At 33.1% G+C, this 15819-nt stretch overlaps 1 protein-coding gene and 3 long non-coding RNA genes across 8 annotated transcripts in view; all 4 read left to right on the forward strand.

The window, feature by feature from the left end:
* LOC106179362 (uncharacterized) overlaps positions 1-8536 on the forward strand; it is a 118831-nt gene extending 110295 nt beyond the window's left edge. The window contains exon 6 of the mRNA XM_087013702.1: positions 6714-8536. Within this exon, the coding sequence (XP_086869828.1) occupies positions 6714-6842 (129 nt within the window). The 3' untranslated portion in view covers positions 6843-8536. The remainder of the gene's footprint in view (positions 1-6713) is intronic.
* LOC147761839 (uncharacterized) overlaps positions 1-15819 on the forward strand; it is a 182271-nt gene that overhangs the window by 101996 nt on the left and 64456 nt on the right. The window lies entirely within an intron of this gene.
* LOC106169132 (uncharacterized) overlaps positions 1-15819 on the forward strand; it is a 137082-nt gene that overhangs the window by 27716 nt on the left and 93547 nt on the right. The gene's annotated exons all lie outside the window — the stretch shown is intronic.
* On the forward strand, positions 2116-6122 carry LOC147761841 (uncharacterized). Its single transcript, XR_015334673.1, has 5 exons — positions 2116-2423; positions 3133-3303; positions 3659-4835; positions 5331-5438; positions 5907-6122. It is a non-coding gene; the product is annotated as an uncharacterized LOC147761841 (long non-coding RNA).

Raw genomic sequence — 15819 nt, forward strand, 5'->3', positions numbered from 1 at the left:
AAAATTATTAACATTTAACTATTTTAAGTCACTGAATTTGCAATTATTTTCAATGTAATTTTCAATTCTTTCAGTTATATTGTTCTTGTTCCAGAGTACCCTTACAATGAAAAAGCAGGCAGTGAAAGACAGCACCAAGAGCAGCACTATGTCTTATCCATGTGTACAATACATGATATTTGGCAAGATTTAGGACATTGTCAAATATTGTGATAACAACCCCTTCCAGAAACGCATTGTAAGGAGTAATCTTCATCTGGCATTGATAGTAAGGATAAGTCTTGTATGGGTATATATTGTTTTCCAGATGGCAGTTAAAGGTAATTTGCAACCTTCTACACAAACAACCTCAAATCATCAACAACCTCAATCACATTTGCTGTTTTCTTTCAGAATAAATAATACATTGCAATATTGAAATATTTAGACAGCTGATCAGCTTATGACAGATTTTTATTATTGTTAAGCATCATTTGTACAAATTTCATAAACATTGGACAAGATTTGACAAAATAATTAATGTTTAACTATTTTAAGGCCTGCGATTTGCCAGTCTTTTCAATGTAATTTTCAGTTTTCCCAAATATATTGTCCAAAAAAACACTTTTCATTAAACATAGTCAACTGATAAGCTTCTCACAGATTTTAATTGTTTTTAATTATCATTTGTACAAATTTCATAAACATTGGACAAGATTTGACAAAATTATTTATGTTTAACTATTTTAAGGCCTGCGATTTGCCAGTCTCTTCAATGTAATTTTCAGTTTTCCCAAATATATTGTCCAAAAAAACACTTTTCATTAAACATAGTCAACTGATCAGCTTATCACAGATTTTTATTGATGTTAATTATCATTTGTTTAAATTTCATAAACAATGGGCAAGATTTGACAAAATTATTAATGTTTAACTATTATAAAGCCTGCGATTTGCCAGTCTTTTCAATGCAATTTTTAGTTTTCCCAAATTTATTGTCCCAAAAAACGCTTTTCATTAGTCACACTCAACTGATCAGATTATCACAGATTTTTATTGTTGTTAAGCATCATTTGTACAAATTTCAGAAATATTGGACCAGATTGTACATAATTATTAGCGTTTAACTATTTTAAGTCCTGCAATTTCCCAGTCTCTTCAATATAATTATTAGTTTTCCTAAATATATTTTCCAAAAAAAAAAAAACACTTTTCATTATATACAGTCAACTGATCAGCTTATCACAGATTTTCATTGTTGTTAAGCATCATTTGTACAAATTTCAGAAATATTGGACCAGATTTTACATAATTATTAGCGTTTAAGTCATTGAATTTGCCAGTCTTTTCAATGTAATTTTCAGTTCTTTCAGTTATATTGTTCTTTTTCCAGAGTACCCTTACCATGAAAAAGCAGGCAGTGAAAGACAGCACCAAGAGCAGCACTATGTCTTATCCATGTGTACAATACATGATATTTGGCAAGATTTAGGACTGTCAAATATTGTGATAAGAACAACCCCTCCCAGAAACCCATTGTAAGGAGTAATCTGCATCTGGCATTGGTAGTAAGGATAAGTCTTGTTTGGGTATATACTTTTTTCCAGATGACAGTTATAGGTAATTTGCAACTCCTACACAAACAACCTCAAATCATCACATTTGCTGTAAGTAATACATTGCAATATTGAAATATTTGTTTTGGTTAATTCTCACTCTTCTGATGATGAATTTCCTATAAACTCAACACTTAAAAAATAATATAGACAGCTGATCAGCTTATGACAGATTTTTATTATTGTTAAGCATCATTTGTACAAATTTCATAAACATTGGACAAGATTTGACAAAATAATTAATGTTTAACTATTTTATAGGTAATTTGCAACCCCATGCACAAACAACCTCAAATCATCACATTTGCTGTTTTCTTTCAGAGTAAATAATACATTGCAATATTAAAATAATTGTTTTAGTTAATTCTCACTCCTCTGATGATCAATTTCCCATAAACTTGAAACTTGAAAAAAGACACAGACAACTGATCAGTTTATCTGAGACGTTTATTGTTGTTAAGCATCGTTTGTACAAATTTCAGAAATATTGGCCAAGATTTGACAAAATTATTAATGTTTAACCACTTTAAGTCATTGAATTTGCCAGTGTTTTCAATGTCATTTTCAGTTTTCCCAAATATATTGTCCCAAAAAACACTTTTCATGAAACATAGTCAACTGATCAGCTTCTTTATATTATATAAGCCCATCTCATAAAATCAAGTGCAAATTGCATTTGATGCTGTATTCAAATAGCATTCAGTAAGATATTTTTATTTCTGTTGCAGATATTAATCAATGTGAAGAGACTCCCAGGGTGTGCAGCTTGTGTGGGTATCAATGAACACTTCTTCATCACTTCAGTGATTGCACCAAATGTATCTGGAGGTCAGTGCTCACTACAACATGGGAAAACATAAAGTTATGTTTCCATCTGATATGTTTCAAGAAAGCTGGAATTTCTTTTGACTTGCTTTGACTTGCACTAGCTGTCACAAATTAAAACAGAGGCAAAAGCTAAGTACAATTAGAGTCGTAAATTGTGCCATATTTTGTTTTGCATTATTAGTTTTCCTGTGCGGTCCATGTGTCATGAGTGTTCAAAACAGGAAGTTAAACCTGGAATTTTTTAGCGTGGGATTAAGTTTTGCTCTGCGTGTGTGAACAAGCAAGTGAATCTGATTTTTACCAAAAATTTGAATTTAAAATATCCAGATTTTTCAGATGGCAGTGTGAATGGGGTACTAGTGTTCTCTACTTTATCAGATGCACTGATTCTAGGCATATCTAAGCAGAGTAGTTTGAATTCATCATTTATTTTTTTTATCATTATTATTATTATTCTTTGGACAAGGCTATTTGCAATACTGATTTATTCCTCTCATTTTGTTTTTTGCCATAATAAAGATAAATGGAATTATGATCTAATTGCTTAAAAAAAAGAACTTAAAAAATTCATAAAATAGATATTTATAATAATAATAAATATTTAACGTTGCGATAAAAAAGTCAGTGACCAATACTCATGTTTGATATTAGCAGTTGATTTAAATTACTAATTTAAATTATGTATGACATGCTAAGCATTTTATTCCAGATATATTTACTGGACAGACTGGGATCATATCCCTTATGTTGTTTGTGTGAGAATGGACGTCACCAACTGGTCATCTATGATCACAGAGAATCTGGGCTAGCCTAATTCCTTGACCATTGACTATGTCACCAGGAAGATGTGGTGGGCTGATGCACATCTGGATTATATTGAGTTAGTATCAGCTTTGAGTTATTGATTTTCTAGGAAAATGTGATGGAATACTCCCATTTTTTGCGATTGGAAAAATGTGGCTAAACTATATTTGTTTACATATCCTTATGCCTTTCCTTTGTTTTGATAAAATGTGTCATATTTATAACATCTTCAGTTGGTGAATGTAACCAAATTTGGTATGTTGTACTGTCAAAGGTTATTACCTGCACCACAGCCAAGCATTCTGGAGGTTGTTAATTTGATCTTCTAACGGAGACATAAACAGTTCACTGCAGGTTCTGTAGTTTTTCTTGTTTCATTTAATATATATAAAATGACATGAAATCTAATACATACATACATTACATTTCAGGTATGCCAACCTTGATGACAGCAACAGACAGTTGGTCATATCAGGAGTCAGAACATCTGAAAAATACAACTCTTACAAAGGCCATTGAGCGTAATGTGTCTTCAACTCCTGATTGGAGGCCATACAATGTCGAAGTTTGGAGACAACTACATGTAGGTCAGTTCTTATAAATTGTAAAGTTTGTGAGTGAACTAAATATTTATTTGTAGTGGCTTTTTATGGTACTGCCAATGTGTGTTTTGTAGAATATTGTAAAACTGTAGGGCCTGGTTTCATCAAGGCTGGATAGCGCTATCCTATGGATAAAAATGGTCGCTATCCTCTGGATAGTGCTATCCATAGAATAGTGCGTTTCATCAACAGTGGATAGCATTATTCAGGGAATAAATCAGAGGATAAATTTCATTTGTTTACTTGAAATAGGTGGGATAAATCTGCTATCATGCTGTTAAATCATCCAAAATGGCGAACCTGCTGGGTTTGGCAGTAAATCCTTTGAGATTTCACAGACGTAGAATGATTAGAGAGAAAACTTTGTACTGGTTGCTATAAACATTGTAAAAGTCATGATAGTTGCTGACAACAGAAGTGATCTATGCCATATTTGGGAAATAAATTACCCACAATACCCCTGTGTTCTGGTGCCATCTGTCGTCTGCTTTTCTATCTTGCAGGATGGAACCTGCTTCAACAAGCAAGAGGAAGAGAAAGGCAAACTGGACGAAAGCAGAAACAGCACTTTTAATAGAGTTTTGTGAGAAACATCATGCCATGATAAGGAACAAATTTCTTCCACCTTGGACAACATGGCCAAGGTGGAAGTGTGGAAATCCACTGCAACTGAAATATCATCAGTCGCAGTTTCAACAAGAAGTTCAGCAGAGTGTTGGGATAAGTGGAGGCACCTGGTTTCCTCTGTTAAGAGTTGTCTCAGTGAATTAAATAAGTCCAGACACCTAACTGGAGGTGGTCCACCACCCCAGGGACTCAGTCCAACCAAAAACAGAACAGTGAACATATATGCTGGAACTCCAGCCTTTGAAGGTTTGAAAGGTGGTAAGATCAGGTTGCCACTGTTTGACTCTTTATAAATTTAATACACTTATTGTTGTTACAGACATCACCCTTTGAAATATCAAAGTTACTGTGATGAGGAAGCAGCATCTGGTTCAGAAAGGTTAGTTTCCCCCATTTATTCATGTACCTTGTATGTAAAGAATTTGTGCTCATAGTTTAATCTGTTATGAATCAAACAGTTTAGTATGAACACAGAGGATATTCCAGGATTCCTCGTGGGGGGATGCTGGCTATACTCTGCACCCATATCTGATGACACCAAAAACAAAGCCTCTGACAGAGCCAGACATAACATACAACAGGGCTCATATCTCAACTAGAAACACCATGTGTGTAATTTTCTCTTTTGAGACATGATACAGTTACTACTTTATCTCTTTCTTGAGAAATGATACACAATCCATTGATTTGATTAATTTAGTAGGATTATTTAGCTTTTACCCAGTAATAGTAAAAAACAATCTTTAATTAATTTTTTTACTATTAAAACAACAATATTTTTGTTCTAAAATATAGCAGGACAGCTGTACTAGGTCAAATTATTTGGGAGCTTTTACATAATAGATTCAATTTAATTGTCTATTGTATTTTTTAGCTGAGGAGACAGTAAAACCCACACCAAATCAGACATGTCCTTGCAAGAATGGTGTCAAATGTAAGCCAGATCCAGAAACTGGTGGGCTGGTGTGTTTGTGCTTGAATAGTAAGTATCTGGGTTAGAAAAACAATGACAAAATATTGAAAATGTTGTTGTAATTGAGATGAAAATGTCACAAAGCGCGGCAAACACATGAAGACTTGAATAGGAAGAGTTGTAAACTACTTTGTATCTTGTAAAATCTCAGGCCTGTAGCCATCAATTTCAAAAAGTTTTTTTTTTTGTCTGAAAAAGTGGGCCTTTTCCAATGAAACCTTTGTGTACCTAGATCAAATTTTACCCAGAATAGACCTTTTCCTGACAAAAAGGATGCTTCTTTTGAACCCTTGAACCCCCCCCCCCCCCCCTCCCTGGCCACGGGCCTGAATCTACTCAAGTTTATGGGATGGTATTAAAGAAAAATGCAGCATAGCTTGCTTACATCTGAAATGGTGTAGTAATGTTTTTGTTTTTATTTTATTTAAGTCAATATTTTTGTCACACTGTATTAAAATTAATTTGATCAAATTCCAGACTATTATGGGGAATACTGTGAAAAGGAGCCTTCAGCATTCACTGGAGCTGATGCAAGTTCACGAAAGTTGAAATGACCATAGAATCTTTTCTTAGATCCTTTTTGAGGTCAATTTGAAAGACTGTATTAACTTTAAATTTTAATTTTTTTGATTATCATATCTCACTTTTAAGAAAAATTTGTTAAGCCATCTAAATGATATCAAATGCATCTTAGAAAATAAGGTATTCAGTATCAAGCTGTTTTTTCTTAAAGGCACATAAGGTATAATCATTGTAGCAATTATTAAAAGATTCATTTAATATTTATTAGAAGTCCAGATATTAATTTTTTGGTAATGATATCAAAGGATTACCCCGCATATTGAAATAGTTGTTGCTATGATTTCAGTATGAGCAAGGCCCTGCATTCCAGTGGTGGGGGCAAGTTCAGACTGGGGCACCTGCAGGAATGGTGGCTTTCCATGGAGAAAATGTTGTGGCCATCAGCATGCCAGTCTTTGTATATATGACAGCTCTGTGGCACAGAATGGGGTAAACATAGTCATATATTGTATAGAAATGTAATTAGTAAAAGATCTGAAGGTTGAATTTAGCTACTCAGTTGAGACATAAGACAGAAGATTTGGAACTTTGAACTTGAAGTATTCCATATTTTCATATATAGTTGAAAAGAATGTGTAAAGATTCATCTTTTTTTTTTTTTTACAAATCATCTGTGAAAACATTTTATATCTATCTATGCTTCATTTACTGGACATTTTCTTTTTATTCATTGCTTTAAAGTGCTCATCTTTTTTCTCATAGGATGCAATGGAACCAGAGTACAACAAAACAGAGAATGTTGAAGACTGCAACAAACTGACCAATTTGTACAACTCAACATATGACAGTATAACAGGATTAGAACCTGCTAAACTCCTAAAAAGAACATGACCAGCTCCACTCACTTCAATGGGGTAGCAGACAACCAGTCATCAGAGATCACAGTCCACATACCACATACAAAAGTCTGTCCTTCAGTAACGGAAAATGATTACAACACTGATGTTTTAGTCACGAATACAGATTTATGAGACCAAAGATTTTTTACCATAAAGTTCTTGATGATCATTCCACAGATGAGGCAAAGCTCAGAGGAAATATATCTGGCACAAAGCAGAATAGATGTTGGTAGTTATAGTGAAACTTTATTATGAAGTGATATATCAATGAAACCCATACAAAATATTTGTTCTTGTGACACAACTCAGTCAATGTAACAGTGGAGTTGATATGAAGATTTCTGATGAAAATACAAAACAGCACTTTGCAGTTTGTTTTGATACATTATCCTAAAAATACATCTGTGTTGGCTTCTTTGGTGTACTCAACATTCCAAGAACTTTTGTCTTGCTTCAGAAAAGGGTAGAAGATAAATTTATATTTTACAGTGTACAAGACATGTTAATGTTTTTTTCTTTTGGCTTTGAACTGTATGTTATGTGACATTTATATAGATGTCTTCAGATGGATATTTTATTAATACTGTATAAATGCTTTTAGGAAACTGGAAAAAAGTTTGTCCCACACCATTGCAACATTCACTTACATGTAATTTTTATTTACAGACAGAAATCTGATGTGTCTGTTCATATTGCTGTCATCTGCGTCTGTCACAAGGCTTATTCAGAGTTATAATGATAAGTGGAAAACTATTTGACTTACACAAATAGCATTAAAATCATGTCGAATTTTGCTTTAAAACTTAGAGGGCTGTTTCATATGTACAGGTTTAATTTGAAAATTATCTTAATTGGTTAAGCTTTGATGAAGTTATCCTTTTTTTGTATATATATTAAGTGGTTTTTCCTCAGATTCAATTCTTAGACACGTGAAAAGTCTCATTATTGAACTTCTAACATATTTAAATGTGTTCTTTTGACTTTTTCTGCATCTTTAGAATTTTGTTTATTTTATAAAAATGATGTTTAATCTGTTATCATGTTTTATGAAATAAAGAGTCAAAAATGGAAATAAAATTATATCAGTACAGATCGTCAAATTCAATCATTCACTGTGTTCAGAATCTCTGAATGGAGCAAATCAGATATTTAAAAATCTTCTATTGATGTATTTTTAAAAATTTTGTTTGAATAGAGGCTTACAGATACTGTAATACTGCACTTCAGATTTTGTAATTCTTTTGGTGTTAGTGCATTATTCTTTATACATGAAGATGTATTAATTTCAATTTTTAGATATTAGTGCAAGAGTATTTTTTGTTTGTTGAGTACATGCATGCCAATATTATATATGTTCTTCATTATTTCACTTTAATAAAGGATGTTTTTGGGGGGAAATGTGTATGTTTAATTGTTACTCTTTTTCTCCCCCTAATCTTTTATTTTTCACTTACATTTTTAGAACAAAAATTGAAAAAAATAGAATCATATCAATAAGTAGATTTTCCAATTAAAAATATGCAAATTGAAAAATTCTGATTACCTCCAATAATGGATTATGCTCTGTATAATTAAATAGTATTTTTGATGATAACAGAAAACTGTGCATGCTTTTTCTTTTGATTTCTGCTATGTGTCTGTTCCAATCAGTTAACTTCAAATGATAATAAACACTTTTAAACTTTATACTTATGACTTCATCTTTTCATTTCTTGGTTTGAAGAGCCTTTTAATATAAATTCTTATTATTATACATTTTTTTTCAAATTCGCCTGCAATACCTTTAACTGCTATATCATATTTTTGTTCTACTTTATACTAATTAGTAATTTAGTCCTATTTGTTTTGTCTGAAAGACAAGGTAGATTATCTTTTTTTCTAGCTATGAGTTATAATATTGAATCTGACTATAAGATATTATGTTTAATGACCATAACGTTTTTCCTGGGTAGATTTTAAAATTTATTTTGCTGTTGCCCTGAGTAGCCAGCCATGATGGAATATACAGGATGGGTGTCCTGTGACTTGGGAAACTCACAAGGTTTCATTTGCAACAAGGCAGTGTATTGTGTGTATGACGGAAATGGTGTTTCTAGAATTGGAAAGGGTTTAAGTTTTTAACAGTAATAAACTATTTTTAAAAACCATTTTCAGTTCTGTGCTTTAGAGGATTACATCTTCAAATAAAGACGTTTTCTACATTTGGCAAAACATTTAACCCACTTATGATTTCTTCTCACATTTTCATTAATTCTGAGAGAGGTGTGATTTTTGTATCTCTTCGAAACTTTCCAAAATACTTGTCTGATATTCCACATGCTGACAAAATAGTTATAACATCATTATTATCTTCATTAATCAGACATGTACCCAATGGATATAGTATGGATGGAGTACTGTGTTCTGAGGTGAAGTGGTTAATTTGTCTCTTATTAATTAATCCACAGGCAAATGGAACCAAAGAAGAAGTGCCTTGCTTTTCTTTCGGCGGGTGTCTAGATGAGTGCCACATGGTAAAAGCAAAACTTATATAGTCTGTGAGCAAACCCGTTTGTCTCTGAGCAGGAAGCAACTCCACAATTTTGCACCTCAATGTGCTAACTTTTTGATTGATAGTGATAACAAGATTTATTTTACAACAAAAACCTACTGCCAATCTTGAGCATTGAGGAGAAATTTTATCTATACACAAAAGTTTATTTATTTATTTTTATTTTTTTTTTGTATATGTAATGCCATTAAATATACAATCACCACCACCAGTTGAAGTGGAAGGCTGCATCCTTAATAACACCAGCTGCTTTACATATCTAGGAAGCATTGTAGCCACGGATGGAGGAACCAGTAGAGATGTCAACAACAGACTAACCAAAGCCAGAAATGCCTTTAAGAGCTTAAACAAAATCTGGAAATGCTCTCAATATAGTATAAAAACCAAACTCCGAATATTTGAGAGCTGTATACTATCAACTCTTCTCTATGGTTCGGAATGCTGGCGCATAACTGAAGAAGATATAAAACAGTTGTCTACTTTTCACACTTCAAGCCTCAGAAAAATATTAAAAATATTTTGGCCAAGAACTATATCTAATGATGATCTGCTAAAGCAAACAAACCAGAGAAGTATAAGTGAAATCATCAGGACAAGAAGATGGAAATGGATTGGCCATGTTCTGAGGAAAGACCCAAATTCCACCACTAAAGTAGCCATGTACTGGACACCAGAGGGGCATAGAAAAAGGGGCAGACCCAAGACCACATGGAGGAGGACAGTTGAAGCAGAATTGAAACAACTGGGTGAAAGTTGGGGGACAAATTCAACACCTAGCGAGAGACAGAGAGGAGTGGAGGACCTTTGTTGACGCCCTAGACGCCCAACGGCGTAACAGGAGATAGTAGTAGTAGTAGTACAAAAGTTTATTTTTTATTTTAAATATGTGTTTATCTTTCACAGTTCTCTATGAAATTTCCTTGTTTTAATGTTTTCATTATGTATCTAATAAAATATCTTGAAATAATATCTTGCTTAAGTAATTACATTAAATCTGAAAATGTAATAAAACAGGAGATATTTTTGATATAGGCATGCAAAGATTTTTTAAATACAAAATAAAAGCAAAATACATGTTGATCTTGAGTGTGTGTAAACAATGAAAATTGATACAATACCCTACAATATCTAAACCGATTATTTACCAATGTGGACTTGAGACTATGGATGGAAAAGTGTTCATGTAAAATTATTCCAGTTATGTATGTAGAAATACACAATTTACAGGAACTATGGAATTCTAAGAATAAAGATGTGTTAAATGTCAAGTCTGCAATTGGGATGTAGAAAATTTAAAAGAGTTCATTCAAATCACGACTTTCAAAACCCTTGAAAGTGTTTTATTTGAAAACATTACTAATTCAAATTTAATTTGGACGATACCAGAGGATGTAGTACATTAATTCAGACCTTCCTCAGACTGTTATTTTGTTTTACTCAGATCTATTTGGCAAAAATTAATATACCTTATAATTTTGCACCTCACTGCTGAATGCCTGATACTTATTTACACACTGTGTTGGGGGTGGGGTCATTTTCCTGTCCCAAGTATTAACAAAAAACATGGAAGGTTAGGGGCACTTGTGTATGTTGAACATTTCATATCACAACTGTTTTGGGGAAAATATAAGATATGTTTAAAGGGATAATACCTCTTCATTTCGGCCAAAAAATGAATTTTCCTGGAGAAAACAATAATTTTCCCATACTTACCAATTGTTAATGAATCCATTTTTACATTCAAAGTTAGTCCCTGGTTTTTTTCTAAAAAGTTTGGTTTTTTGTTAAAATCTCTTAAGAGATTTTAACAGAATATAGCCATCAATGGAGGTCACATGGTCTAAAGACAAGCTCAGATATTAGAATAATAGCTATAACTGCCGTTTTTTTGTGGTAAAACAGAATATATTATATTTCTATGAGTTATTCACATTGTTTTTATTGTGAAATATAGATCTCATACGAAGAGTTATTATCCCTTTAATGTTTTTGCCATTTTGATTTCAGCACACCCAAATCACCTTCCAGGCATGGGGGGGGGGGGGGGGGGGGGGGAGGGGCATGATTGCACCGTATCATACAACAAAGACTAAAATTAAAATCGAGGCTTCTGTGCGGAAGGTGCTCAACTGTACATTATTATGTAACCCAGGTGAGCATTTTGGTGAGAGGCGTTCAGGAAGGACCGAGGTCAGTAGAAGATGGAGAAGAAAGCGGCCTTGTGTTACATTGCTACAGTTTCCACGAAATGGTCAGAAATCTGGGACTGAAATTGGCATCGATCTGTTGTAAGTACTGTATAGATGATGGAAGATAACAATGGTTATTTGGCGTTGATGATATTTGCCCAAAAAAGGTGCAATTTGCAAATAAGGCATCATGGCGACATTTTTTTTCTTGGCGTCAACAATATATTTCCTTGAAAGTTCAAATTCAACTTGGCGTTTAAATAGGTTATTTTTTGTTAATATTTTCAGATGGAATGCATTTGCCAGAAAGCGGGCGGTGAGAGGTTTGCTCCAGTAGTGAACACATTTTGGCAGGTAATTACATTTGTAGGTCCTGATTTGATTTTAAAATATCCAAAATCCACATGAGTAAATCCCTACCCGCCAATGTCGTGACTGTATTGTTCTTCTTTCTAAGATCTCATAAATTTTGTTTTACTACCCTCCTGTCATATGTTTATTTCTAAAATTTCACTTTATACGTAATGCGAGGGCCACTATCTTTTAGTAGCACCACTGACGTGTGATTCTAAAGACACAGAATGTTGTCACGTTACAGTGTGTACACGGTGTAAAAGAATAGAAATTATATTGTTTGAAAGTGCATGATAACATAGAACGTGTCAGCTCAGTATATATACAGTATATTCCACTTATTTAAAAGTTGAAAAGTGGTTTGTTGAATATTACTATAAGAATCGAAATCGGTTGCCGTAAAATTAAAACTTGCTTTATTTAATCAACCCTTAGACATTGATTTGTAAAGGTGGTTTTTGTTTAATTTCAGTGACTCAACCGTGCACGAGAAGATTGAATACGCTCTCCATCAATGACGTCAGACTCGTGTTCCACAGCGGCTGCATCCATGTCAAGATTACATGTCGCATGTCAGAGTTTGTCCGCTAGTAAATTTGCAGGGTTGAAACTTAATATAAAGTGTAATGTTTACTTTGGGTTGTGAATCGACTGTAGTTATTTTAAAACTATCACAAAGTAGTGTTCAGGAAGAGTACTTTGCTACACGTACATGTAGTAGTGTTTTTTTTCCATGTAATGTAGGTGTGGCAACATAAACAACAATGCACATGTAGAATGACCGGTTTTCTTTTTGATTGTAACATATTTGTGAGGACAAATCTGCAATTTGGCGCTTCTCCGTGAACAATTATTTATTCAAAATTGAATTGTAGTATTTATTTTGGTGATGTTTAGTTTTGGAAAGAAAGAAAATATTCCAACCGTGTAAAATGCATTTATGGAAGTCTTTGGAAGTTATTGTTATATTGTTATATTGTCAAGTCGTCAAGTTATATTGTCAAGTACGCGCCATATTTGATCCACGGACTAGATAGACGGTGGTTCAACTGGTTGTGAACTCGGTCTAATGCTTTAGAAAGCGTCTGGAAGTTGCAGTGTGCGTTCAGTTGTTCTTCGGAAGAAAAAAAAGCGAGATGTGCATCCCCCGAAAATCAATAATTCGCTGTAATTTAAATAATTATGTTTCAGAAATTGCAGCATTATCAAACTGGCAGAATGTGTCATAAGTATTGCAGAACTGTCCACACGTATTGAAACGATCTTTCTTAAGTTTGAATGTGCGATTTGACGCATGTCAAATAAACTTTGTGTTTCAATAAGGGGAGGGGTCAAAAGTCACCCTGGTTTTAGAAAAGAAACCAAGGAGTTGAAATTTCCCGAAATTAATATGCATTTGTTATTGCACAAGTGGTAGGTTACAAAGAAAAATCGTTGTGTTACAGAAAATATTTTATTTCAGAATATTTTCTACATTAAGGGGTCTATATAGGACTGACATTCATCAAAAACTTTCACATTCTGAATTTTCGACAAATTCTTGACAAAGTCAAATCAATCATTTTAGCTGTCACAAAGCCGATTTTTTAGAATAATGAGTACTCGATGAAGTTTTTAAGACTGTCAATTTCTGTCAATACTCCCAAAATAGAATGTGATGCAATTTAAAGCGAAATTTATAGCAAGGGATGAAAAACTAAAGAAACATTTTCGTAAATTTACTTAGATTTTGGCTAGCAGTTATTAAGCCTATTGTTTGAAAATTCTTTTTAAAATATCCAAAAGTGTTTAGATCAGCGCTCTGTTAAAGGTTGGCATTGTACTTAGTATTTTTGTAGTTTATTCTTTGGTAGAGATCAAAGGGTGATTAATGAAGAACTTCTTATATGTCAGTCCTGCATGTCCTGTATAATGCCGAATGTCGCTAGATCACTTAATACCGGAGACCAGTCTTAAGTTTATTAGCATTGTCTTAGTAAGTGTGGATTTCAAGTAAACTAATATTTCGTATTCTTTTCCGTTTTCTTTGAAATGGCTATGGTTGAAATAAGCTTGTAAGTTGGTCATGTCAAATGACGTTTCTGATTCGCATGCTGTATAAAATTCAGTTTTCGCTCAAAGTTGTGCCATGAAGTACATATTTTAGGAATTAAGAAAATACGTTGATTTTGGACATGACAATATTTATCGATGAACTAAACAACCAGGAATCTTACATAATTTGATTATATTTGAACACCAATTTTTGTTTTATGTGCGAGTATCAGCAAGACGACATAGTGCTTGCATGTGGGTACATGTGTCGGGATAGGATGAGGTTATATGCATATTGAATTTTCTATATCGATCACACCAGTGAATTTAGACAGACGTTATTATTATTTTTTTGTAATCTTTTGGTTAATTTTCCAGTTTGCCTGTAAATTTTGACAAAAACCTATAAATTCTACCTTCTTGTTGGTATTATGTCTATCATAGTATTCCTGAACTTCTTTATAAATTAAAGCTACGTCGGTCAAGTAAAAATTTTCCAATATGCATAGAATCTCGCCGTGTTGTACACTAGTTAGCTACAGAACCATTTTTGTATGTAAAAGCTTAATTTACATGCCATGTAGTACGTTTTATGAAATTGCCATTAATGTAGAAGCAAAAGATATTCCAAGTTTTGTAATATTTTTGAAAACAATGCTGTTACTTTTTGTATTAATTTATGCAATAATAAATGTGCTATATTGTTTTATGACCAAAACAGAAGTTATTTTTCTTAACTACAGAACTATCGACTCCTTGCTATTCTGTGTTCGTAGCACTGTTTTGTAGTAGTTGAAATTATTTATTTTGGTTTATTTTTGCAAAAGGTAATTTGCTGGGACCCAGCACCGCCAGGAATCGAACCTGTAACCTTCTGTCTGAGAGGCAAGCGCGTTACCTACTCCTCTAACTGTTCCCACCCACCCTCCCCAGGTAGACTTTCTTCTTATAGTAACTAAAGGAAATTTTTTAAGTCCTTGGGGAAAATACTCAGTGGTATCCAAGTACGCGAGCAGGAAAGTGAACCCAACCCGTGGGTACCAATGAACATGAAAATACTACAACGCACTGAATTATTTTGGTATTTCTTTATTAAGACCAACACAAAATTCCATTTCATATATGCATGCATATTGAACTATCTTAAAACGTTGATTTGTGAGACTACATTTCTGAAAAATCTTAAGATTTGAAGTTGGAATATAAAGATATACACAAAGTTATTGATATCTGCATTAGAACTCACACAAAAATGTAACAAATTCAATCTATTTGATTTGACAAAATAAAATTATCAACTAAACTACCCGTGTTTGACCTCATTTATATTAAAGAGAATATTTCAGAATAAAACTTTTTCCTTTAAAAAACAACGCCGGATCTGGTATCCATCCCACCTTTAACATCAGAAAAATCAAGAAGGAAACCCACTCTGGACTAACATTATCAAGTACACATAGTGCTACAATTTACCTAGAATTTCACAACTTAACCACATTTAAATGTTCCAAATCCGATGTTGATTTTTTCTGTTTCTATATAACCATACGATATTATAAGAATTATTTCAATAACTAAATACCTACAATCATGAGCAATTCTACAACTCTCGTGACAAATGTTTTACCATTAACTGAGCATAAATAGACCTTACATAGTTCACGCAGGAAATATTTTAGCCCCTGCTGGTCGGTCTAATAAAAGCAAGAGCCTTCTTTCAACGTTGAGCAGATTTTGGAAAATAGTATCAGTCCCTTCAACTTAACACATTATTTGTTTTGTATACAAAACTCTCTTCCGTTTCTAAGAAAGTCTCTCTAGTAATGATAATAGAAACTGGT

This window comes from Lingula anatina, chromosome 5 (assembly GCF_051362555.1).
Source record: "Lingula anatina isolate TDL-2025a chromosome 5, LinAna3.0, whole genome shotgun sequence".
Classification (NCBI taxonomy): Eukaryota; Metazoa; Brachiopoda; class Lingulata; order Lingulida; family Lingulidae; genus Lingula; species Lingula anatina.